Source organism: Acanthochromis polyacanthus, chromosome 3 (genome assembly GCF_021347895.1).
Source record: "Acanthochromis polyacanthus isolate Apoly-LR-REF ecotype Palm Island chromosome 3, KAUST_Apoly_ChrSc, whole genome shotgun sequence".
NCBI classification, from domain to species: Eukaryota; Metazoa; Chordata; class Actinopteri; family Pomacentridae; genus Acanthochromis; species Acanthochromis polyacanthus.
The window spans coordinates 25,745,334-25,772,983 of record NC_067115.1 but is presented as its reverse complement, the minus strand read 5'-3'; the positions used below and the strand labels follow the sequence as shown (position 1 = coordinate 25,772,983).

At 39.0% G+C, this 27,650-nt stretch overlaps 1 protein-coding gene across 1 annotated transcript in view; it reads right to left on the bottom strand.

Moving 5' to 3' along the window:
• ctnna2 (catenin (cadherin-associated protein), alpha 2) overlaps positions 1 to 27,650 on the bottom strand; it is a 361,962-nt gene that overhangs the window by 295,473 nt on the left and 38,839 nt on the right. Inside the window, 1 exon segment of the mRNA XM_022216075.2 lies at positions 3,445 to 3,640. Within this exon segment, the coding sequence (XP_022071767.2) occupies positions 3,445 to 3,640 (196 nt within the window).

Here is a 27,650-nt window from a genome sequence, read left to right as displayed (position 1 = left end):
AGCTGACACTGAATTTACCAAGTATTCAGACCTTCCTTTACATTATTGTGCTGTAGCTTTCATTTAAAATAGATATATTTTTATGAAGGCATACTTTCAGGGTCTAAATACTTGCTGTATACTGTTATTTTTTTTTAAACATGAATCCAGTCCTACACTAATACATAAAGCCATGTTTGTTGGAAAACAGATGGTACAGAATAATCCTGTCTGATGAACTGTTGCCCTACATAATGTTCAACAAAATGGCTTCAGCTATGACCTCCGACTGTTATTTCATCTTTCATCGTCCTCCATATCTCCAGCTCTAAGAAGAGCTGCATTAAATGTGCAAATATTGCTAAAATCTTTCATTCTCTTCGTTCGAAGCAGCTAAAATGACTTATTTAGGGATAAGATTTTATTGTTGATACTAAAATATAACCATTGGTGAGAAAAAAAAAAGGTGACTTTCTCCATAATGACAGAAAATTCTTCCAGCTGGGATATTAGCAAAATGGCAGCAGGTCTACACTGCCAGTGCCAGCTCTATTACCATAAATACAGTTTAGCAAATAAAGTTGTTTATCCAATGATTATGTGCAAAATCTTAATCCATTAAAAATGCAACTGACACATCCCAATAATGCGGTATTCATAATAAAAGAAAATTCAAATTTAGCAGATTAATGTCAGTTGTAGCATTGGGTAATGGCCAGAAAAGTGTTTTTGCAGAACAGGGAAGTTGGCCTTTGACCTTTTGGATATAAAATGGCATCAGTTCATTTTCTCCCATCAGAAATTTGAGAATTTTTGTCACGATTACCGGATAAATTTGTGAATGATGACCAAAATAATGTTTTATGAGATCACGGTGACCTTTGACCCCTCAGACCTAATAAGTCCATCCTTGAGTACCAGTAAAGTAAATATTTGTGCTTTGTTCCAGAGAAATCGCATTTGCAATAATTGGATGGGCGAGCAGACAATGTGAATCCTAACACCTCAATCCATGGTGGTCGCAGGCGAAGAAAATAAATACATTTTTAAAAAATTATGCGCATGCAAATGAGCTCATAAGCACTCCAATTGTTGCTGGCCGTGCCATAACTCTGTCTGGCCCAGTGATGAGCTAGTGAAGACTGACAGCGCAAAGGGACTGATTATCCCACCCCCGGGTCTGAAATCAGCATCTAATTCAATCAGGGCAAGACAAAAGGGGGTTGGGCTGATGAGGTCACACTGACAGGTCTGATGAGGTGGTGACAGATTTAAATGCATTGCACAGATCACCATGACTTTTACTAAGCCGAGGGTGATGCTTGAAGGGAGACAGTTCTACCTGCTGCTAAAGATCTGTTAGAGTCTGCTGAAGACAATCGACATGTATTTCCAAGCTCAGAAGTTTGACATTATTAATATAAGCCATCTTCCCTGATGACCTGACATGTACTTACATCCAATCTTGCGAGGAAGTGGAGCGTAAAGAGAGAATTAAGAGTGCCCATTAGCAGTACACTTGTGTGCTGAAGTGCTTTTGAACATGCCCATCTTTTCATATTGTCACTAAAAGGTTACGAGATGTGGAGTATTAACTTTCATGTCCTATTCTAGCGTTGGACAGGTATTCAATTTTAATTCATTGCCTTTTTCAGAGGACACAGCCTTGCCATTAAAATAGTCAAAAAGGGCTGTGCAATTATTTTAAGTACAAATGTGAGCATTTGCATGCTGAAATGTAAAAATCTGCTGCATTAATGCAAAACACGCCCAGAAGACATAGAATGCTTTTGATAAACTTTTCAAACAGAGCTTTTCTTTGGTTATGGGGAAGCAAATGGGGAAAATTGATCTTGTCCTTTTTGATGTCAGCCGTGGTGATGACCTGTATGGCAACAGTCTATTTCACACCTCAGAAGAGCTGTGTGCCAAAGCAGTCAAGTCAGTATTCAACAGCACGAGCGGCCAAATGGAGCTGACGGTGCAGGATGAGGAATACAGCGACAACACAACATATGCTGAGCTCCATTTGCTCTTTCTGCTGATGTGGTTACAGAACGGGGAACCCAATTCCATCCCGAAGACAAACATTTGATTCACATAAAGGCTCACTGACTTGCATCCAGCACGGGAAAGAAACTCTGGGGAACTACAAACAGCTGTGACGTTGCTTTATTTGAGTATAAGTTCGCAGAAAGATCGAGCAGCAGGCATGCAGAAGTTTCAGTGTTAACGGCAATTTCCAAATTGTTGCTAATGAGAATGGGCATCTATAATGTCTTGAAATTCAGCAAGGGTCCTCACCATCACAGACAGTCGAAGCTTTAACGATGCATGACTTTAGGGTAAACAACTCCAGAACTAGACTCATTACATTCATGAGGCTGCATGCACCAAGTGAAGCCCAAAACTAATGGGTACTAATCCTTTATATTTAATGGATTTGCCTTTGCCACTCTTAACTCCGCATCCGTCTAAGTTGCTAAAGTTTGTGCAGATATTTGACATCTGCCGACATTCAGAGCACTTGCATTTCCCAAACATTACAATTTTACGTCAATTACTCTCCCAGTGCAGCGTTTGATGTCAGAAAAACACACCTCAACAGAAAGTGGTGTCAGCAGGGCTACTCACTCCAATTAAAATGATGCGAAGCAGTGTGTGTAGAAATCTGTACGAACTTATAAATTAAGTACGACCCAAAAATAATGCAGTTGTAAATGAATGCAGTACCTTAATGTCATAAATATCACTTTTGCCTACTACTTTTTGCTTACTAGTACTCTACATACTAAACGGGAACCAGAGGAAAACAAACTTTTTTTTAACAACCCAGTCCAACACCATTACAACTACACCTCTGAAAGTCAACAAAAATGACACAAACCACATAAAAGGGCTAAATTGTCAGGGAGGTTTAGTGTATTAGATTTCCTATTTTTGTGTCTACCCCATGAAGTCCACATGCATCTCAAAGCCATTTCCTCATTATGTGAATTTTGTTCTGTTATAAATTTATCTGCACACTGCGTTTCCAACTTGACCTGAAAAATGTAACAGAAATAGATATGGCGGTTGTCAGATGTTCGCACATGTGAATTCATTTAAGTAAATCAAAATGCTGAAGAGAAATTGAGGACACAGACTAGAGATTGAGATTTCATACGCTACATAGAAAAAAATGCATATTTTCAAGTCACCCTTCTTGAGTAGAAGAAGGATTTTTGAAACACATGGCACAAATCCTAAAATGCAGGTCTTTTCAAAACTTACAGCACTCAGAAGAAACAAATAGTTCCAGAAGAACTCATTACAGATAACATGCGATGCTCTTGAAAGTTAAACAAGCCTCAATCGTACACCATGCTTTAAACTGAAAATAGACTTTGAAGAAACTTAATTATTAACAATTATCAACTGCAAACGCAACAACACTTGAATCTGAATAAGAACATTTAAGCTCACCTTGCTTACGAACATCCTCAACAGCAGCAATGAGCTCCTCCTTGAGGTCCTGGCTGTCTTTGGCGATCTGCTCACCCTTCTCCAGAAAGTTCTGGGTCGCCTGCTCAACAGATACTGCCAGGACATGGGCCTTCTTAGAGCGCCCCTTCTTCTTACTGGATGGCCCTTTGTTGCTGGTGTTCACCAGAGTGGTCACCTGAAAAAAGAAGAGGGCATTACAGTGAGTAACATGTGAAAGTTATGTACAAGCAAGACTTGTGTCACGCTTTGTCAGCAATGTCATGGTTTTGATGTTTGTGGCACAGTGTCACTGTGAAAATCAGTCAGTGATCATATGAGCACCAAAAACGGCAAGATTATTTACTGTGACAGTTGTAAAACTGAGTTAAATGCTAATAAAGTGATAGAAAATTAAATATGTATTGTGTTGACATGATATTAAAGTTGAAATTTCAATTCTATGTTTTAACACTTCCTGAGATCATAGTTAATTGTGATGTACAAAAATGTACTATATTTCAATGTGTTTCAAGTATTTTGATGCCATCGATTTAGAAATAGAGAGGACAAAAAACTCCAAATATAATGTAGTTATCTTTTCAATGACCTCAATAGTAGCCACAGAATTGAAACTGACATGGCTCAGTGGGTAGAGTGGCCGTCTTGCAACCGGAGGGTAGCCGGTTCGATCCTCGGCCCGTCGTGCTCATGTTGAGATGTCCCTGAGTAAGACACCTAACCCCCAATTGCTCCTGATGGGTCGTGGATAGCGCCTTGAATTGGCAGCTTCCGCCATCAGTGTGTGAATGTGTGGGTGAATGTGACGTATCTTGTAAAGCACTTTGGGTACCTTGCAGGTATAGTAAGGCGCTATATAAATACAGACCATTTACCATTTAAAGCGTGCTTTTTAAAATGGCCACTCAATGCAACCGTGATATACACTAGAAACAGTTTTCAGCTGTATCCAAGCAACACCAAATGGAAAAAAGACCTACTTCAAACAGTCTTTTCAACTTTTCCAAGAAATTATACTTCTGTACATGTACATTTCTTCATAACAATGGGAGTATGAGTCGTCCTAGTTTTGGAATCTATAGTGGAAGAACTCTGGGGGGAAAAATGCTTTATACAACAGCTTTACCGGATGACAAATATTCATGTCTTTATCTATAATATGTACTTCCGCAGCTATAATGAGGCAATTCATTCTGAATTCCATTACAGTGAAATTGTACGTAGCATCAATCAGGTACCTGCCTCACGTAGGACAGCAACCACAGAAAATATTCATACCTCAGCTTAAGTAGGAATACTGTGAAATAAAGTCTAGTCTTCAAGCCGCCTTCTCACTGAATGAGCCTCGGGCAATAATTTCCTTGATCTGAACTCTTCTGGACAGGCTACACTGCACAGAATCAATAGGGTGCTGTGTCACAGAATCCTACAAAATGAACCGTGACCTAATCGTATTAGCGAGACTTCAGTGTTTTATAACAGAAGATTTTGAAAGGGAAATGCAATATGATACTTTCCACTAAGAAAGGTTCTAGTACAGCCAAGAAGCATTTCCATGCACAACTATTTATTTCTCCCATTACATCCAGTAGTCAAAAAGATGATGTAGAGAAGCATATGTCTAGTGCAAATGGGATATGTTGGTTAATATTATTGGTGTTATAATGTTTTTAAAGGGCCGCAGCTGAAAATGGAGACATTTCTAACAGCAAGCACGACAGAAAGAAGTCCCAAAATCTTGATGAACAGGCATCCTAACTAAAATCTAAACATGTTCAGCTCTCAGAAAGAATCAGGACATGTACTGAGAAAATGCTGAGTTGTGGTTTCTTCCACAAAAGTAAAGTTTTAAAAAACTGTTATATTATTAAATATATTCTTCTGTTCTGATGTCTCGTCATCATCAAATGATCACCCTCTCCAAAGGAGAAAATCTTACTTTTAGCCTAATTGAAAGAAATCTATGAGACAAGCAAATCATTAGTCACTCAGCCTGCATGACAGGCCACAGAATAGAACCAATGATTTCTGCCCGTCAATAATCCATTCAAGAGAAGAAATATTCCAATTGCTAGCTTGCCAGTGACACCTTTGCTGAACACAATGACAAACGTCTGTCTGAGGCAAGTGAAGAGGCATGGACAGAACTGCTTATTACACACTCCAGTCAGTTTTCTGTCGAACTATTGGGCTGTCAGCAGCTGAACTTGCACAATGGTGCGATATTAGTTTGTGGAATGTATCAGAGGCTTTCACTCTGAAAAGCCCTAAAGAGCAAAGTTATGTCCTGTCAAGGCAGCATTACTTAGGGACTTCTAGCATGGAATACAGACTTTAATGATGTATGCTCTCACTTATGATGGATCCAGAAATAGTCGTGCTGATACGGGACCAAGCCAACCTTTTAGGTGAGAGTTTTTCTGTCTAGAAAGCAATTCATGGTTTAATAACATTTTTACTCAGCCATGGTACGGCGGGGTTACGTGACGATTGTCTGTCTGTCTGTCAGCAACATTACTCAAAAATGGGCAAATGGTTTCGGATGAAATTTTCAGAGAAGGTCAGTAATGACACAAGGACCAACTGATTAGATTTTGGTAGTGATACAGCTTATAGTTTGGATTCACAGCTTTGCTAAAGATTTCTGCATCATTGCGAGATAGCAGCACAGTGTCACTGTAACTATGAAAACAAGTGAACACTATGTCAGCTGCCTGCTGATGATCACATGATTGTGGTCCTACTGCAAATTCATCATTGCGGACTTATCAGGATTTATCCGTCGGAAATCGTACAAGAAACAGTTGATTAAATTGTGGGGGTGTTTCCGAATCCCATCAATTTCCACTACCCGCTACATATTTTGGTCACACGCTTCGGTATCCGCGCATAACGTACACATGCCTGTGCTCAGTGCAAGGCCATTTTGTTTTGGGCAACATCTATATTAAATGGTCACATTCTATGTTGCCGTGATTTCTGCCACAAATTTTTTTCAAGATTTCAGCCATCGTAAATGATACAACTGAGCAGCCTTGGCGGAGTACTGCGCTCCGAGTGCTTTTTGTGTTAGAATTTGTATTCATAGCTGCCTGGACGTATGACTTTGATACATCTGTTTACCATCAGCTCATCTGCTCAGCATCACGTTACACAGTTGAATGAGTGCTCATTATGAAGTGCAATGATGTGTTTATTTCAATCCAAGCTTCTATGAATCAATAACTCATCATTCCATTTACACCTGAAAGCATACAAATCTTTGCACCCAAAAACTCCTGGCTGCCCACATAAGAGCTTTTTAGCATAGATGCACTGACTCGCAAACAAAAACAATAACACACAAACACAATCACAGAAAATAGGACGACTATTTCCTCTTTCAAATTCTAACTACTAAGAATTTCTGTGATAGTCGGAGTAAATAAACAGCAACCTAATGTGTCCAAGCTGATTGAAAAGCAGCAAGTGGTGCATTTACGAGATTTCCGTCAGCACAGATTGTTCATCATTACCACAGCCTGTGTCACACATCTAATTAACACTGCCATGTTATCATACTTAAATCCAAATTTAGCTTGTTGCAGAGTATGGATCTGTGATACAACTGGGTATGAGAACAGCTATTAATCAATTATATCCTTCAAATTAAATATGCTGTTTGCCCTCACCCTGCAGAAAAACCTAATTTGCCCAAAGCTTCCGCAACCGTTTCAAAAATAGATCTGAATGTAGGATTAGATCATTAATTTTAATATGGCAATGATTATGACCTTTGTGGTAATGGCTGCTATAATAAACACTTAGGGTTAGTTAGAGAACAACATACCATAGATTGTTGGTTTGCACAGCAGTCTTCTATGCCCTGAGTTTTTTGTACATCCATCCATCTACCTCCTCCTCCTCCTCCCTACACTGACTTTGTCTCACGCTTCCTCCGTTGCACCTGCCATAACTACAGCTGATAGACGACTGTCACCTCAATGTAAAAATGTTCTATAGGCCATGTACTCACAACTAATGCTTCTCACTGACTAGCAGCTGTCTTTGAATGTTTATCAAGACACCTTAAATATATGCACCTATTAACACTTAAACGTTCATATTTGCTACATCAACTGGTCTTTGTGTGGTTGTGATGACACACTGCCCAGATATGATGATATGTGAAGTTTGATGGGTTTATGGTATATTTTCACCAATACTCGCACTGTTTTTCATTAAATCTGAGGAAGGGTTAGTGTTTAGAAATGGTGACTGTGGAGGAAATGGAAGCATCTAACTTCACTGCACTGTTAATGAAAGCATCATCTAATTTCCTTAGCCCTGTGGATGGTGGCAATAATGTGGGAATAGCGTTTGGAGAGCATCTGGTCTTTTAAAATGACTTCACATTTGTTGCAGTTTTACAGTCAAGTAGAACAATATTTGATGCTGATGAGATCCTTAAGTTGGACGCTCATACAATTACACAGTCCATCCACGGCACACAACTGGCAATACACATTGTACACTAGCAACAGCAATGTAAATACCTCTGTAGGGATAGGGATAGTAAACATGCCATCAACTGCTTGATGTTAAGAGTACTACAAGATGGCTGCAAACCATAGGTGATGTTTGTTGCTGACACTGTCTCTCATGCAAGCTTGCTTAGGGATTAATGGCCAAGTGTATAGATTGTTTGTTTATCTTGTTTGAAAGTTGATGAGATCTTGAACTACAGTTTCTGTACAGTGATATCTGTAAGTCTTCCGTGAAACAGAAAATAATGAGAGCATACAGAGTTATAGGTCTGTGTCATGTATCTGCCCTTCAAATGCTCATTTATTCATAAACACAGGGCTGGGCTGTGGAATACACACAAACAAGGCTGCTGGATGTGTAATGCAGCTTTCCACAGGGACTGACTCAGTCAAGTCAAAGTTTGTTGACGTTTTGTTCTGCAACAGTGACTTAAAAAGCTTGATGTATATTTAATTATGCCTGCAAGAACCTCACAGCATGCACCGAGGCATAATCAATTTATCAACCTTCATACAGACGCAACTGTGCTATTTTTATAATTAATATCGTGTCATCTTTGCACGCATTTGTTGAGTTGAATATTCAAAAAATGAGTTTCAAGGAATGAGGAAATGATAAATTTCATGCTTTAAGAAAATGAACTTAGACAGTGGTTGCAAATTGTTGCACACATGTTTAATGTGTTTTCAAGGTATTAAAAAAAAAAAATGTTTTGCCAATTTCCGAGTAAGCCATGATGATGTGGCAGTTAGCCACCTCGAAGCCAAAACAATTATCAGGTAATTACATCAGACAAAACGTCCATGACATCAATAATGTTCGCCTTCTATATATGATTAGTTCAAATTATTGAAAAGATTTTCCAGAATCATGCTTTTAGCATTCTAACAACCATTAACAACAGACATGAGCCTTTTTCATAGCTGACCAAGACCATGAATTGAATCTAATTATTTTAGGCTTTACATGAGCTTGTCGGTCCTCAGATATGGTGTTACCTTAAATTTCTGACTATATTTCTTGAGGACAGATGAGGTGAGAGGATAAAGAACAAGCTGAGTGAAGATTTTAACAAGCAAATAGCTAATTATAAGGACCTTCATAAAAAGCCAGCTGAGTTTGACGTGATTAAATGAAGCAATGAATTCAGATTTAACAAATATCCTTGGGAGACGAACATTGCAGGGAAGAAAGACGGTGCTTTTGTTTCATGCCGAATGACATTACATTTTGAGGTCTTTAGACACACCAGCTTCATACTGTGGTTGCTGAACCATTCTAGTTTAATCACGGTCATTTTCACAACGACACAACAAGTGGCCTAGCTGTTTAACCTTTGGAACACATTCAGTACCAACAGCCAACAAGTTCATACTCGGGCTGTCAAGGCAACAGGGAAAGAATGCCACAACAAATGTAAGCTCACAACCCTTCAAGAATGTTTGACAAACAACAGCAATGGGCTCAACACAGGCACACTTACAGATACAACAGCACCTTAAACAGAGAGAAGACATAAAGTCTACTGTGACACTGACTTGGGCCGAGATGGGATTTAGAGGAAACAAAATTCAAGACATCAGTAGACCTGCTATTGCACTTTCAAAAAGCAGGTTGCAGCATTTAATTAACATAATGTGAGCTATTTATTTTACATATCACATAACGTAAATTGTGCAATTATGCAATCATGGTTTGAAAGCAAAGCAGAAGTCTTTTGAAGTGCAATACCACTGAGGGTTGCTAGGTACTGGCTCCAAAAAGTCTCTGGCTCCTGTTAAATCCCATTAAAAAAAAAAAAAAGTAACAACCTCTCTAAAGAAAGTCTAAACATTTTTCCACAATTATTGTGAGCATTATTCGCCCAATTTACTCCGGATCAGTGAGCCATTGTTCATTTTGAAAATAATAATTAGCTAGACAGTAGGCCTCAAGAAGAGGCACTAACTTGCTTATTTTCTTAAACAGTTTCCAATTTCAAGTTTCAGTGCTAAGCTTCCTGTTAGCCAACGTACTGGTGATGCTATAGTAGTTAGCTAGTTATGTGATCAGGTTTCAAATGTAACGCTCACTCCACCCTACTACAAATATTTAAATAGTTCTGGCTCCAACTGGAAAAGATGCTGTCAACTGTGAAGTAAATGCAAACCACTGGGAGACTTCAACACTTGCTGCTGCTGCTGCTGCTTGCTGCTATCTTTATACAGGGTCTATGCTGTAACCACAAATATGGTTTAGAGAGCGACATAGCATCCACCTGTGGTACAGCCAAACTACCTACTGTAGCACCATGAAGCCGACTGACAAATGGCATCATAAAGACATCTTGTGAATGTCATGACTAATACAGAAAAATCAAATCCTTCACTACCTGTTGCAAGTACAAAATAAGAACGGCGCATACTAAATAATTCAGTGGATCCCCAAAGGTAGGGGGGAGAAACAAAAGTAGCTTGCAAATAAAACCGAAGTGAGCCGCAGTAATGTTTGCCAAGTGCATCCAAATGTGGCCTTACACAAAACAAAATAAATTTAGTGTCAAAGCAAGGCAGCCTTGCCCTTTGCTGGCAGCTGGTAATTGGCCGTGGGTAAGCCTATTTATGGTGCATATTATCAGCACTGCTTAGACTTTATGCAAGACCACACCGGGGTTTACCTCAATACAGCCCCAAGCTCTCATTTCTCAGGCGTAGCACCAACTTCTCAGACAACATGTTTTGCTAGATTCTGTTCCTGTATTGCTGTTACACCTGTATGGCTATGGGACATAGAGCTAATGAGTGTTTCCTCCTGGATATTTTTCAGCACATTCTATTCTTTAAATTCCACCACACTGCCATACAGGAATTGTTAGAGACAAAAGAAAAGGCTCAGGGCTTTAAATGACTGCCACAAACTTTATGAGAAAGTACATCTACTGCATAAGGTCATGTGAAATGGCATGCATTGTTAAAATGACAGGAGGCAGTGACTTGTGGGAGCATGAATAAATAAACCAAGCTGTCACTATTACTTAAAGCCAACTTTAAAGTTGGATTTTGCAAGCATATAAAGTAAATCAACCAGCATGAAGACTAAAATGTATCCGTATGTTAGTTAACATGTACTTGCCATCAGTGGTGAGATGTAAAAGTGAGATATAAAAGCAGCTAAAAAGACAGTCCATCTGCACAGATGTTAGAGCAATGAAAAGTATTTAATTCTTGGCCAAATGAAGAGGTACCCTCCTGCTTGGTTTTGTGTTTCCTGATGAGAAGAGAATGAAAGTGTCTGTGTAAACACTTCTCTGGGGTGAAAAGAGAAAGGCTAAGCAGTTTGGTTCATTGTTTTATGTGCTGAGCCACAGGGGCCGTCCACACAGCATTATGAGTAAATGGCGCTGCTACAACGTGCGATTTTACATGATGTGATTCTCCACGGGTCTGATGTAAACACTATGCAGAAAGAACCTTGTTTAGCGCATTGCTATTTCTCATATATTAATTAATACAGATTTTTTTTAAAGCACGCAGTGTGGGGGCAAAATTTTTCGGAGCAAGCTCAGCAGGGTGTGGCAGATTCATTTTAGTGACTGTTTATCCCGTTCAAATTTTAAGGCTAATCGAAAAAAATATTCTTGATCATTGTTGGATATTTTATGACAATGAGTGAGATACCATATTGGTGAGGAGTTAATTTTTAACAACACTTGTGCCTTAAATAGCACTGCTGTTGGAGGCCTGCTCCTGCTCTGTTGAAAGGGTATCGCTAATGCAGTGGCAGAAATTGTGTCTGTTCTTTCCCATATTTGTTCTGCAGAGACACTTATGAAAAGGACATTTATAGCAGTTCATATTTAAACACTTGATTAAGGATGTGTCTGCATTTATAGCTAATTGTGGAAGTGGAATTCATGCTCATGGATGTGAGTACATCACAGAAAGTAAATGTGGAGGTACTGCATATAGATATCTTTATGAATCAGTGAAAAGACTGTACATACTATACAAGACTCTTGACATCTCTTTGGTTTTGTTGTAGCGGCACTACTTTTTTTTTGCTGTAAAATGGTGTTTAAAGATGATACTGATACTAAGGGTCTAAGCAAAAAAATAATGAAAATAGCCCCAAACCTAAATACTGACATTGACAATATCTAAATAAAAAATTCAAAAGGCTATTCACAGTATATTATGAGGATTAGGCTGACAGTCAAGAAAAAAGGTTTTAGATAGACAAACCAAAAAATCTATTGCAATTGGCAGCTGAACAGATTTCATAATAAATATTGCATGAAACATATGTAGACAGACGATCACTGTGTCACTATGAGCATTTATGGATGTTCCTAAAGACAAATTAAGCAAGACGTACACACACGCAGTGATGAACAAATCCACAGCCAGTCACTGAGCATGAAAGGAACACATACTGAGATGAACAAAATTTGCTGAACCATACCCAAGCAGGCACAAGAAAACATCTGAATCAGATCTTGTTCCTATATCTTTTTAACCACAGCTTTTGTGCGCATAGCTTATTTAATTACTCTAACATAGGGCTGCGCTGTAACTCTAGTTTATTGCTGAACCATTCTGAAATCCAACTATTTAATATATTCAGGCAGCCAAGTTAAGATTGGTTCTCCTAAGCTAGCAATGACATATCGAAACGTTCCCATTGTCCTACCACATTCAGGGTCAGACAGGAAAAAGTACAGGTAATACACAAAGAACTAGAAAAGCACTCAGAGCGCAGACCTCCGCCAAGGATATTGACATTCCCACGGAACATTGTATTCACATACATTTATGTACGATTTAGAACATTTTGGATGACAAACTAAACTATGACGTTTTTGGTGACATTTTGGACGACATACTAAACTATGACATTTTTTCTCTCATTTTGGACAACATACTAAACTATGACATTTTTTCTCTCATTTTGGACGACACACTAAACTGTGACGTTTTATCCACATTTTGGATGACACACTAAACGATGACGTTTCAGTTGCATTTTGGACGACATACCAAACTATGACTATTGACATTGCCATGGAACATTGTATTCACATACATTTATGTGCGCTTTAGAAACTGAAGTATTGTATTGCATTTTCATGGAAACATAAGACATATTTTCATTAACAATTTTATTCCATTCTTAATTAATCAACAGGGAGAGAGGAAAACAGGAAACCCATGCAGTAAAGGATCATGAGCTGGAATTGAACCTGTGTCTCTGACACAGTTCTGTTTACAAATCACCTTCTTAACCAATTGAGCTATCTGGACACCTTGTTTCAATTTGTTGGGCGACATACTAACCTATGATGTTTTTGTCATATTTTGGACCACATACTAAAAAATTCAAAGTGACCCAGAATCCAGGATCTTTTCCGGATTGCCACCAAAATTAAATCAGCTCCTCCTCTTACCATAGTCTACATCCCCTGAAAATTTCATCTGAATCTGCCCAGGTGTTTTTGAGTTATCATGCTAACAGACGGACAGACGGACACACAAACGCCGGGTGTCACATAACCTCCTTGCCGGAGGTAATTATGCTGCAGCATTAGTAAGGCTAATGCCTCCTTCAGGCATAAGGAGTTGCTGCACCTTGCCCTCCTATTTTATTGCTGATCAATAGCTTTAAATGTCATGCAGCCTTTCCTCCTAGGGGCACTGACCAGTGGACTCTCTAGTCAGTAGTAAATCCCCATGGCTCTGCGTAGCCATTCAATTTTCCGCCTTCAGCCTCTGAGACCTGCATCCAATGGATGAGAGAAGATTTAAGTGTTGAACATTGGAGACGGGTGTGTGCGGGTGTGTGCATGTATGTGCACGTAACAGCCATCTACACATGCATGATTGTGTAGTCACATCCACAGCTCCTCAGAGACTCAGATAACCTTTAACACTGTCATAGAGTCAGTGATATGCATACCATTCTGTGTTCAATAATTGATGAGCACATTTATGCCCATGTGTAAAGAGCAGAATGTGTGCAAGAAAGCTCAGGGGACAAAAGCAAAAGGAGGTCTTCTACCTTTTTCCCAGCAGGGGATTCACTCACCTAGTTCATGGAAGAGCCATACAGAAACGAACAGGGTGGCTGATGTGACGGCTGCAAGCCATGTTACACAATGTGTGATTATCAAGTGCATTTATATAGGAATAATACACGATACTGACGCTTAACAACCACAAAACTTCACATCCATTGGCACACAAAGACACAGCACTACAGCCTGAAATCCTGCAGAACTGCATATGTAACCATACTGTAGAATGCTTGAATCACTTAAGGCTATGCTCACTTTCTATCACACCATGTTATTTAAAATATCTTTTGAAGTTAACAAGTGCTGAAGTGCAAAGTAGTGGGGATTAGCGAGCATTAAAACTGGTACCTGAATGGGCTTTTGGGTGGCTGAGAGGGAGGGTCTTTAGCGAAAAAGTGTCACATTGCGGGGCTGTCGAGCTCTGACATTCTCAACCTTGCAATGTTCTCAAGCAACTATATCCTCATAAAACTTCCTGGTAGCATGCTTAGTTGTAAAGCCTAGAGATGAAGGTTGGAGAGGGAGTAGCTCCTACAATGATGGATAAGAAGGCAAAAAAATAAGCATAAATAATAAAACATGGCACTGCCGTCAGACGTTTTCATTCTTTTTTGGCTAATTTGTTCCACGTGGGATTATGGTCATAATGGTTTATTTATTGCACTTAACACAAATAAGTTATGATGACAGTGTATGCTTAGGCATTTCTATAAACTGTGAGGTTTGCCCAACAACTGTTCAAACAACATTGTTGAACCATCTGGCATTTCTACACAGCAAAAATATATTTTGTCTATAATTTAAAGTTGCAAGAAAACATATTTCAAGAGAGAACCACAACCAATAAAATAAAAAGCAGTAAAGATTCTCACCTATTTTTCCCCAAGGTGATTTTCTAAGAACAGCATGCCTTCATGCTGCTTTTGAGTGCAATAGAGTCTCTCAGTCTTATCATATTTCCTCATTAGTAGCTCCTTAGCTTATGTCTCCGTTTGATCCTCCCACTCCTTCGTTATCATTCTCACCTCCGATTTCTTTTTGCTAATAGTTTGTACTGAGGTATGATGGGATATTTTTGATACATGTCTGACAGAAGACGACAGACCTGGACAATAAATCATGCAGTGCTTTTTTAGGTGGACTATTCGATGTTTTGCAAGGATGATCTCACACCCAATTAAGACACACCTTCCAAAACAACCCAAAGCAGGATCTATGTATGCTATCTAAAATAAAGATGTGAAGAACAAAATGAAATCAACTTGTTTGGAGGCCTACTTCTTCATACTATTCATCTAGTGTGTGAAAGAGCCAATTATTAGTCCTTGGGAAGCTAATCTTACGAGAAAAAACAGTGGCAGCACAAAAGAGTGGGTTTTTACATCAATGTGCAACACTGGCCAATTAGAAAAACTCAGCAACAGTGCTTTTTTTTTTTTTTTTTTTTTTTTTTTTTAAAGTCTCCAACTTTCCACCTAGATCTTAAAAACAAAACACCAAGTTTATTCAAATTTACCATTTCTTTTGTAAAAATTTGAGTAAGTCCTCATTTGACCTTGGTTTTAATTTTTGCATGACATGCCTTGAGGTTTTCACATAATTTTCATAACAAATGGCAGAAAATACGCGACCCAAAATGCTGCTCGCTTCAAAGACAAACCACATAAAAGCTCTCTCAAATCTCATTCTGAGATGGCTTCAAGTGTGAGGTACGGTCATGAAAATCAGGGTCAAAGAAATCAGTGCAGCACAGGGAAAAAAAAAAAAGGGTCCATGGAGTGTGCGAGAATAGCATTGCTGGAGTTCAATATGGCTTGGACTTGAGATGATAACCGAGGTCATGTGTATCTAAAGTGGGCATCTCCATCTGCTGTCTCAACAGCGAACTCAACAAATCAATCAGGGGATTCATAGCCACTGCCATGTTGTTGCTCCACCGGCATCTCTCACATTTGACCTCTGCAACAAGTTCCTCCCCAGAGGATCTGGAGCTACATGTCTCTGATCTGCAGCTGCTACGCTCACCATCTGCTATCCCCACCCCAACACCTCCTACTATCCTCCACCCCCCTCATCCCCACTCTCACCCAACCGGTTGAGGCAGATGGCGACCTTCCCCGAGCCTGGTTCTGTCTGATTTTTTTTTGTCCCCTCGCTTTTCTCTGTTTTTTTTTTTTGTTCTAACCCGCCATCACTCACAGGGAATATGAAGGCAGCTTTGGGTTGTTGGGTTTTCTGTTCATAATTCGTAAGGTCTGTACCTTACCTTACTATACTGAGATGACATACATTGTGAATCTGTGCTACATAAATAAAATTGAATCATCACTCTACTCCACACCCAGCTCTCATTTCCAGTTTTCACTCCACAAGCCTTCCACATTCTACTGATCTATTTTTGTTCATGTTGGCGCAGCAGCATCTTCGCTTCTTCAATATTTTAACTACATTACAAAAGGACCTGACCTTAAATTTCTCAAATTACTAAATATTTTATGTATTTCCACTTCAAACTAAATCGCATAAACATGGATTGCTTCTCCAGGATCAATACACTGGAGCTCATAGTTTGGTTTTATGTGCCTCGAGGCCAGTCTGCCTGGCATGTTTAATGTTAATATATAGAATATAGTGCAGTTACTGGAATGATAAAAAAAAAAATCACCAATAAATGTGAATTTAATGCACACATTTCACCTTCAATATTTCAGCATTTGCTCCCGATGTGTGTCGGCACACTGCTGTACATTGAGCTAAACTCGCTAACCACAAAGGTAGGAACTGGCTTTGGACGTTTTTCCAGGAAGCAGGTGTGAAACTGTGAAGTCATTACAGCACAAACTGACTGATAACAAATCACAAGATATCAGGAATAGCTGAACTGCTGAAATGCGTGAACCCATCAGCAAGAAAACAGGGCATATGGAATAATAGATAAGCTGTCTAATTAGCTGCCATTAAAAGAAAATTTTACATTAGTAGTGTATCACACACTGTGGATCACTATATTCAAGCACGTAAAGTGAAGCAGCTATAGGTGAGGGGAAGATTGGGTCATCTATTATTAAGCAGGTTGGCAGTTGGAACCCCAGCTCCTTCGCTCTACATGTCTGTCTCCTTAAGCAAGACTAGCACCCCAAATTGCACCTCGTTTCCAGATCAGCTCTAACACACTCTGCTAAATGTAGCCAAAGCCAATGGAAGACAAAATTAGTATCCATGGCTGTACACTGCTCTATCCTAGAGTGCAACGCTCTGCAATTTACAGATAGAAAAACACTTATTGATGCCCAAAATGTAAATTGTACTGCTTACTATAGAGTAAGCTAATGAGCGTCCATTAACCAGGAAGTCTGGGTCTGTCTGGGTTTAGCTTAAGAAGCGATGCCAAATCACTGGATAGTATCATTACAGTCATCCAACACTGTTTCTTTAGCGAACATCTAATAATTATCTAGACACTTAAGTTTTGGGTTCTTTCATGTGTAGCACAAAACAGTGAGATTTTATTTTGGGATTGTTGTGTCTTCAGTTTTTGCACCCAGCACAGCGATGTGAAAGTTCTGTTAGCAGGCTGACAGTCTTTTGCTATTTTAGTTGTATTACTGTAGTATTTTAGTACCTGTAGAAAGGAGTTTAAAGTTGAGGAAATCTAGAAATGTAGCTGCCTTATGTGCACACCACATTGTTCCAAATTGATTTCCAGGGTTAGTTTTAATAGCTGAGTTCACACTGGGTAAATATTAAATATTTACCACAATAACTATAATAATTACTGGGTTCACTTCTATGTGCCCAAAGTGATGCAATTTCTTGCAAAATTTAAGTAACAACAACCTCCCAGGAAAAGCAAAAGTTATATACTAACCACCTACTCAGCCTCTAAGCACACACAAACCAAATAAAGTGAGAACCGAGAAGAAAAGCTCTGACTCAAAGTAGTTTCGCAATTGAGCTCAGTGAGTAAATTATTCATGACAATTTGCTGGTTGGTGGTATTGCCAATTTTGCAAAATAATAAGACACCATCCACCTAGGTTTATAGGTCACAGGGGAAGAGGATGGCTGCCTGGAAAAATGAATATATAAAGAAACTACAAAAAGCACATTTGTAATTAAAGATGGACGGGCAAACAACAAGCAGACGTACATTTATGGCAATTCAGTCTTATTTTGATCACATTGGTGCTGATCCTGCTACCAGCCAAATGCTGTATGCAGACAGTCAGAATCTGAGATTATATGTCTGCTTCCTTCTCTTTCGTCCTCTCTCTTTGTGTTTCTTCTACCCTGTAACACATGGCGGCTTCTCCTAGCTACATGACATTGTTTGCACTATCAAGTACTCGTTTCAGCCCGTGCATTTTTGTAGATACCATGTGAGAAATGACAAAGGAATCTATCTATCTATGTATCTAACACACACACAAACACACAGCTGAACATTGAAGCAAGACCCCTGCTGGCTCGCTGTCAGAGTCCTTCAAGATCGCAGCCACATGAGCTGTGTTCCACACGTAGACAACATAGGCTGTGGCATTCTTCACAGTCAAGGCTGCTGTACGGCATGAATAAGAGTGCATTTGTGTTGGTTCACAGAACTGTACTGTCACACCATGAGTAAATTAATCTTAACAGCCTGTCACAACTGTGGATCACAGATTACCAGACATTAACAAGACAGACCAACCTTGGACTCTCCTCTGCTGCTCCCACTTTCAAACATGAGGCACTGCAAACTATCATGGATACACTCTCAATCTCTTTCATTAATACATTCATTTATCTATTTTTAGCAGGAGTAAGTGATTGTGACATGGTAAAATATAACTAGTAATACCGGGAAAAATACAGTCTAAAAACTAAACATTTATGACATGAACACACACAGAAGGTGGGAACAGCAACATTTCATCTTTGCTGAAGCTAAAATGTATCAGATTGTTTTTTTGTAAGGATGTGATTATTCTTTACGTTTAGGCTGACTCATGTGGTATGTGTGTTTTCCAAGCAACTGAAAACTTCTGTCAAACTAAAAAAGCAAATGTTTCTTTTGTCCCTGATGATAAAAGGAAAATGCCAAGCAGATGCAAGTTAAGCTGTGCTTTACCCATAATGGGGATAGTCTGTGTGCCTTCAAAGTCAACATTTACTCAATCTTTTGAGTTATACAGTTACAGCTTTTCGTCAGCCAACTAAAGCTCTAAAACATGCTGTCATGCGTTTAGACTATAGTCAGACTTGCTTAGATTACAATGTAAAGGGATCAGGACATACTAAACTGTAGGATTCTTGTTTTCATTTCTTTTGCTGAAACTTTTCTCCACAAACAGTTATTACTATCATCCTAAGTGTCAAGTCCACCTCTCTTTCAGTTCCAAGGACAACTCAATCTTGTATTTTCCCTTTAGTTGGTTGGTTGCAAAATTGAAATAGGTTGTAAACCTTTAAAGACAGAAAACAAAGTTGACATCAAACACAGAACAAAAAGTTGGCATATTAACCATTTAAATGAATCAAACACTTAAGCCTTTCAAAACAAACAAAGAACAGTCCAATTCCTACCAAGTGTCCACATTTCAAGCCTTTCGAACTGAACAATGGATCAACATTCTAGTAAAGTTTAGCAAATTTCAACATTCAACAGAACATACATATATTCTATATTTCTTCTTTATACTCAAAATGAAATATCTTACTTCAAACTCACTTAACATAAAATCAAATAAGCAAATGCTGCAGTGCCTTCACCAACCAATCACAAACCAGCCAACACAAACTTGACCATATGAAGAAACACTTCAAACCACCAAGAAAGTGAACAAACATTTCACCAACCATTAGCGTCTTTGGACCGAATCCATGAGTGGACTTGGATCTCCTTTGTTCTTATCCTTGCTTCTTTCTCCTCTGAAGATTGTTTGATTGACTGAGCTTCCCCCAGTCCTTCCCAGGTGCTCCAGATCAGTGATGACCTCTTTGCTGTTACTGGTGCATTCTGGGAAGTGTAGTTTTTAGTCCCATGTCCTGAGATTCAGCTCAACACTAGGGGAATTTACAATCTTGACAAAACCTAACCATCAACCAAACCTCACCACTTATGATTGCAAAAGTGTCTAATAGGATAGACTAAATGTGATAGGTCAAAAATATACATCCAACAATGCTAATATTTGGTTAAATGACTATTGGCCTGTTTCACTCTATTCTGGTCATTGTGGCCAAATAGCTCCATTTTTGTTTAATCTGTGCATGTAGACTTTTGCTTATAACTGTATATCTTAATTTATATTGCATCACCTAGCAATTGAAAATGAAATGATTAGGGTAGCTCTCTGATACAACACAATATATATATGTATCTGTGGCACAGGCCCTTTTCTAAAAAAAAAAAAAGAATCTGTTAATATTTATTGCATCACTTCATGACAAAAAAAACTCATGCAAACAGATGGGTTGTGTTTCAAAGCCTATCTTTTCCTGTGTGGCGTATTTTCTACTGTAGAGGTGCAGAGAGACAGCGAGCAGCATCTGTGCATAGCTGCTGTTCAGAACCCTGGGGCAAGCCATATGCTGACATAGCAAACTGTCAGAAGATACAGCCCGAAGACAGATGAAAGTGTGTTTCACAAGATCCAGTACTGACCCCAAGGCGCTGGCTGGGGTAATGAGAAGACAGAAGCTAACAGGGGATGTTCTGCATAATGACACAGCTGCCATCCTTATCAATCTACTGTGTAAAGTGTTCGCTACTATCATCACCTTTCTCAGGTCATCGGCTTAAATGAACCGTGTCTTTGCATATGCTGTGTAGGTGTGTGTGTGTGTTTTACTGATTGGGAGAGGAACAGAGGCAGAAAGAGAGTGATTTATGGATGATGTGTTTGTGTATAGCATCAAACAAGTATGTTTGACTAAATGGACACAACACCACTTTGATTTCCACCAGCAAGCAGCAAGCAGATGTCTGATTATAGCTGCAGTTGCTGTGAAGTCACTGCCTGAATAACTAATATCTTAAAGGTGGAGACTGGAGAAACTATGGTGAAACTTAATAAGTCAGGATATTTGATGGTTAGAATGTGCTAGACTGAGATTTACCATCCTTCCTACTCCCACTGCCAGCTTTCCCTCCCTACCCCACCTCTCCTTCCTCTACAATCACGAATATGCAACATCTGGATACTTAAGGTCTTGCTTTAACAAAATAATTTTTAAAAAATGATTAAAAAAAGACTTGGGGGTCAATTTAAGTACTTACTGTAGTAGTAGTAGCAGTAAAGGTAAGTTCTTGGTGACTAGGGAAAGTGTGACAGAAGGACACTGTGATGCTAGTAATCCCATCACACCATCCAAGGACACAAGTAAAGTGCAGGTCACAATTATAGGAGTTTCCAGAGGTAAATACAGTAGTCGCTAACATATATGAGCTTAACAGGACTGAATATTTAAAGTAAAATTGAAGACTACACTGTCACTCTGCCTATCATTAACAAATGGTGTAGCTTAAGTTCTAACTATATACTCTATACCTCATTAGTCAACAATGAAGTTTTACACAGCTACTACAAAACAAACTACATATAGCTCTTCTTTAAGTCGCAATATTGATCATATTTAAATGTCAAGTTCAGAAATGTTTTTTAAAAACAAACGGAGAGAAGATATAGGAGTCCACATTTGGGTGTAGTGTTCATGAAGTGCCTTACACAAGATTAGAAGATTAGCGATTGCATGCATTCATGATCAGGAGACAAAAATACTATTGTTTTGTTAAATGCAGTGTAAGGCACAAAGGAGGACAAAAAAAGACTGAGCGTTCTCATGGGACCAGGTTGTACTGACTCAGCAGAAACATTTAAAAATCAGGCTAACGTCACAAAAACATGAGGCAGCTGGGCTGACAATGAAGGAGCCCAAATGCAGTACATTCCAAAGGTTGCATAAATAAATTTCATGGATTCTACATGTTAAAACATCTTAGACTTATCAACAATGACACAAGTTTCCCTGTGGCGTTCAGGGTCAGAGTTGTCATTACTGGAAACTTGTTCAACAATCAATGACAAAAAAATAATCCCTTAATTCAAGCATCACACTGAATCAAACTGTGGCATTACCATGCAGAATGCTGTCATTATTAATCCATTAGTATTAATCTATTGCTAAGCCACACTTTGGCACTGGCAAAACATCACCGTTTATCCAGCTGTGCTTTTCATTCCCCCGTTTCCTAACCAAACTTAAATTAAGGATTGCTTCCTGTAACATGGCATGAGTCCGATGAGAAGCATGCCAAGAAGCAGGGTTCCCAGTCTGGCTTTGAACATCGCTGCCTCTCACAGGGTTCAAAGCCTCTTAGAAATACTGTCATCCAAATTCAAACAAGGGGTAGAAAAGAGTACAAAGAGTGGCGGACCTCTCATCTTCAAATGCAGTGCATTTTTCCTTCTTTTAAAAACTTGGCTTTCAAAAATGAAGCACAAGATGCGCTAGATTTATTGCTTTAGAGCATCCAAGACACAGACAATACTTTATAATGTGTGAAAATGGCTTGTCTGCAGTCTGAGGAGTGTTTTCAAATAAAATTAAAATGGATTTGTAACAAAAGCTGATACTTCAATAAGCTTACAATTGACCGAGGAGGTTGCTTCTGGGTTAACGCAAAGTTATTAAGCAGCAGTTGTGTCTTCAAATTATATTGTTTTTCCCTTAAAAATAAGATGTCGCTGCTGTCAACAGGCTGTCATCCTACTCTCAATATTATGACTGCTCTCCAAACTTTGTTCAAATTACCCAACTTTGAGAGTCACTGTTGTGTGGTTTCATTGAAAACTCTGAGGAGAAGTATAGCATCCCTTCTTGCCTCTGAAAATTGTCTGTTTGAGGTCCAGGCTTCCTCCTTTTCCGCTAGCTTAATGGATTATGACAGTGATGCAGCATGAAGCCTTAATCCCCTCGCCGCCGTCATCTCCCCTCCCTTTATGTTAAGCCCCTTGACTAGAGAGTGTGTGTATGTGTGTCAGGTGCCAACCAAAACTCGCAGCCAAACGATGGGCTTGGATGACATACAGAAACAAAGGGGGCTAAAGCATCCGCCTCTGACAGCCAGCTCTGCCCTACAGGTTCCTCCTTAGCCCATTACCAGACTGCAAAGTCAACGGAAAAAAATCTTTCAATGCAATAATCAGTAACAACAAAAGAAATCAAGGTATATCCATAACTATTTTGTGTCCTCGAAGTACCACTTTTCAGTGGTTCTAGTGAATGTTTATGAGCGGCAACACAGACAGGAAGTTACTAATGCTGTTGAGTCATTAGCAGGCCTGCTTATCGCCCCTCGAAGCAGGCCTTCATTATGAAGACACATTTGCCCAGATCGTAGTAAGAGACAACCAAAGACCTATAATGGCTGCACAACTAATGCATTAGCACAGAAATAGATCCTGAAAAAAAGTCTATATGGACCTGGTTCTGAATAAGACGTGCATGTAGCTAATACATAAGAAAATACCTCTGAGATCAAACATTCATTGAAAACAGCGAGTTGCTGGTTTGAGTACTCACCATGAATGAATCCATGTTAGAGTATCAAAAGCAAACAGGGCAGTCAGAGGTCTCTAAAGAAAGAAACCATAACTGGGAAATGGGTTAGCAGCTCTCTGATCTGGCAGAGTAGGCAGAGAGTGCAGCAAAGAAGCTCTTCCCTACATCACATGGAGGCAGAATGTCATGTCAACGACCAAACATCCCAATAGTGGAAATCCCATCCAAGAGGCAGAATTAGGGCGGAGAGATCAAGAGGTAAATCCATTTTGTTTTGCACAAGTGGTACTCGTGTCTTGTTTTAAGCCTGTAATACTTTTCATATTTGGTTCATATAAAAAAGTCCAGTTGATTGATAAAAATGGGCCGAGCAGAACAATACAGATTTTACTACAAAAATTAAGAAAAACACTCAACTTTGAAGATAAAGCTGGAGATAGCAGAGTGCGCACAAACAAAGGGGCATTTAAAACACAAAGCAAAGTACGGCCAGACTTCAAAACTACTAAGAACTTTTTATTAACTCATTAATTTGGTTATACACTTTAAGACCAGTCAGATAGGCATGTGTGTCACAAAAACACAAATTCAATTAAAAGCCTTTAATTGTGCAAAAGCGCCAACAAAGCAACTTTGTCTGTTATAATTAAATAGCTATCTCAAAGAACAAGGCCTTTTGACAAATTCAGACTACAAGCTGGAAAATTTGTTGGACTGATGAGTGTTTTTGCCAGAGAATGAAGCACTTACAGGTATAACCACCAGCCAAAGACAGGGGAATGGAAATTCAAAGACCAAGAACAGGAACAAAAACAGGTTCTTGCATTTGTTAACTGGGCATCCATGGACTAATATTTAATCCTAACTATAAAAGTTATCTTTCATAGTCATGTTTGCCCAGAACTTCAATGCTGATTTTGTTGGTTAAAGGGTATTAATTAACAGCCAAGGTGTCTGTAGTGCTTCACCTGAAAGCAGCAAACAGCAGTTGTTCTTTGTTGAAAATGTGTGGAATGGAACAAGCCTGACATTAAATAAATAAATGTGCAACTCTTACTGACTAGCTAATTTATAAATTTGGCTGGCTGCTATTTTTTTGTGAAGGGGATATTTATAGTTGTCCTTGTTAGCTGTTCTTAGAAAGGGAAGTCCAATAAGTGTGCACAACAAACAAAGCATGCACAGATAAACAAAGCAAGACGTCTCTGCGTAGACGAAATGGGATGGATGAGCAAGCAGGGGAAGCAAAGACTAAACAAACATACATAGCAATGGGAAGATTAAAATGAATTCTGTGTGTGTGTCTGAGTGTGTGTATGTGTGGAGAGAGAGGTAAAAAGCAAAGAAAACTGTCTTTTCTCTGATGAAACAGTGTTTGACAGTTCAAATGAAAGCTTTGATGAAGCCTCTACAACGCCTCTCACCATGAATATTTGGTTTGGAGAGTTTTTACCTCATTAATGTCTCCTACTGTGAAACAATTACAAAATATTCGCAGCATGATGCTACACTTACAAGTTCTTGGATCAGCACGCTTATATTAAAGTGCAAATCCAAATCTGCCGGCTCTGCAATAGAAGAGCACTGGCTCACCGTCAGTACACCGTGATTCACTGACATGGAGTCAATACTAGCCTCTACAGCACCCCAAAGAACAGACAATGTCCCTTGTTTAACTGAAGTTGCATATTCATTTATTCTTTCAACATGCCTTGCAGTACTTCTGAGTGGCCTATGGGTTTGATACTACAATGGTGAACATTTTGTATTCAGCTATATATATATATATATATATATATATATATATATATATTTGGATACATCCCATTGCAGTATGTTAAAAATTGTAAATAATGTGACAATAAAAATGTATTTGTTGTCATAATTAAACACTGTTTAGGAGCTACTGATTTTATTCTATATGCCTTGCACATGACTGTATTTACGTGCCTATAATGAGTTTTCTGTTTCCTGGCTGGACAGAAATCCGTCCGTCAGAAATGCCAGAGAGGGATTATAAAGAAAAGCAGATTTCTTCTCGTTTCATGAAGGACAGCATTTCCTACAGAAAATGCACACGTCTTTATCATTTAGTAAAACAATTAGTACATAATAAATAAATACATGATAAATGCCTGTCGCAATTCAGCAACTGATCCTCATCCCCCATAAGTCAACAAGGGTGTTCGCAAAGTTGAATGAAGGATTTCAACATCTACGTTTAATATTAATATGTACATACAGGAAGTGTTCAGAAGTCATAACAATGCAGAAAAGAAGGCCTTTCCCTACCATAAAAAGGCTCTGCTTTTGCAGATTGCCTTAAGCAGAATGATGTACAAAGGCATTTAGGTGACATATTAGAATGAATACGAAAAACAACTGTGGGAGTTCTAAGTGCAAAAAAATAAATAAAAAATAAGGAAAGATGGGTTTGAATTTCAACTTGAAAGCAAGATGACAACAGGAATGACCTGCCAATCAATAATCAGCATGTGGAGGAACATTTGTGTGATTGGTGTGACAAATGCTCATTGCCTAGCTATCAAAAGGGCTGATTGGATATTTCTCTGTATCATTAACTCTGGATGAGAGTTAAAACCTTCAACCGAAAATGAGAGGGCACCCAGATAGCTCAACTGGTTGAGCGGGCGCCCCATGAACAGGAGCTATGGGTTTGAACCCAGCTCATGGCCTTTGCTGTAGGTCTTCCTCCCATTCTTCTCCCTACTTTCCTGACTTCCTCTCTACCAAGCTGTCCAATCAAGCCAACAAAAGGGCAAAAAAATAAATAAAAAGTCTAAAAAGAGCAAGCTGCAAGGCCTCAATGAGGTAAGCTTCAACAAAGACTTAATGAAGCATGAACTTTTTTCGTCAGGGAGTAATTCTAGTGGATGGAACAAGAGCAATATCAGATAGGAAGAAATATAACTATTGTAGCCTACTGTACAGCTAACAAAATTACAAACAGAGCTATACCGATAATCACATACTGAATTATATCAGCCAGGGAAGCTAGCCGTAAAAATAAGAGATAGAGAGTGAATTAAGATTATTATGTAAAATGGCTAGCCCTGGGACAGACTGGCGAGATGGGTGTTCCCTGTCTTCACCTTAAGTCAGCTGGGATAGACTCCAGCCCCACCGCGACCCTAATGTGGATTAAGCAGTTTATAGATAATGGATGGATGGATGTAATTTGGCATGGGAGCTAAATAAAGTTATGATGTAGCGTCGTTCTCTGATGTACTTTTTTATAATAAAAAAATGCACAAAGCAGTCGTTCTTTTGTTACCACAACTTAAAACAACATTGAGGCATGTGTACATGACAGCTAGTGGTTGAAGCACAAACCTTCCACAATCTGTAAAGACCTGTCTAGTTTTAATCCACAAATGAACACTGGTGATACAACATGTTTATTACTCCTATATGCAGAGGTTAAGGTCAATAAACATACACTACCATTCAATAGTTTGGGGTCACTCAGGCAATTTCATGTTTTCACTTTAAAAACTCACTTTTATTCATGTGCTAACATAACTGCACAAGGGTTTTCTAATCATCAGTTAGACCTTCAGCACCATTAGCTAACACAATGTAGCATTAGAACACAGGAGTGATGGTTGCTGGAAATGTTCCTCTGTACCCCTATGGAGATATTCCATTGAAAATCAGCCGTTTCCAGCTAGAATAGATATTTACCACATTAACAATGTCTAGATTGTATTTATTCATTTAATGTTATTCATTGACAAAATGATTTTCTTTCAAAAATAAGGACATTTCTAAGTGACCCCAACTTTTGAATGGTAGTGTATATGCTCATTGACTCTCAAAGATGCTATTTGGATTAAATAAGGTAGTGTCTACGGATACGGGTCCGTATCCGTCACCCACAGGCTACGGGTACGGCACTTTCCATTTGCCAGACAGATATGGACCCGTACGCGAGTCTCGCGAGTCAAGAAGCTGCTAACCACTGCAAACTGTTGAAAGGTAAGCAAAGGTTAAGGTTAGGGTTAGTGTTAGGGTCAGGTTTAGGGTCCATACCTGTCGTACCGAT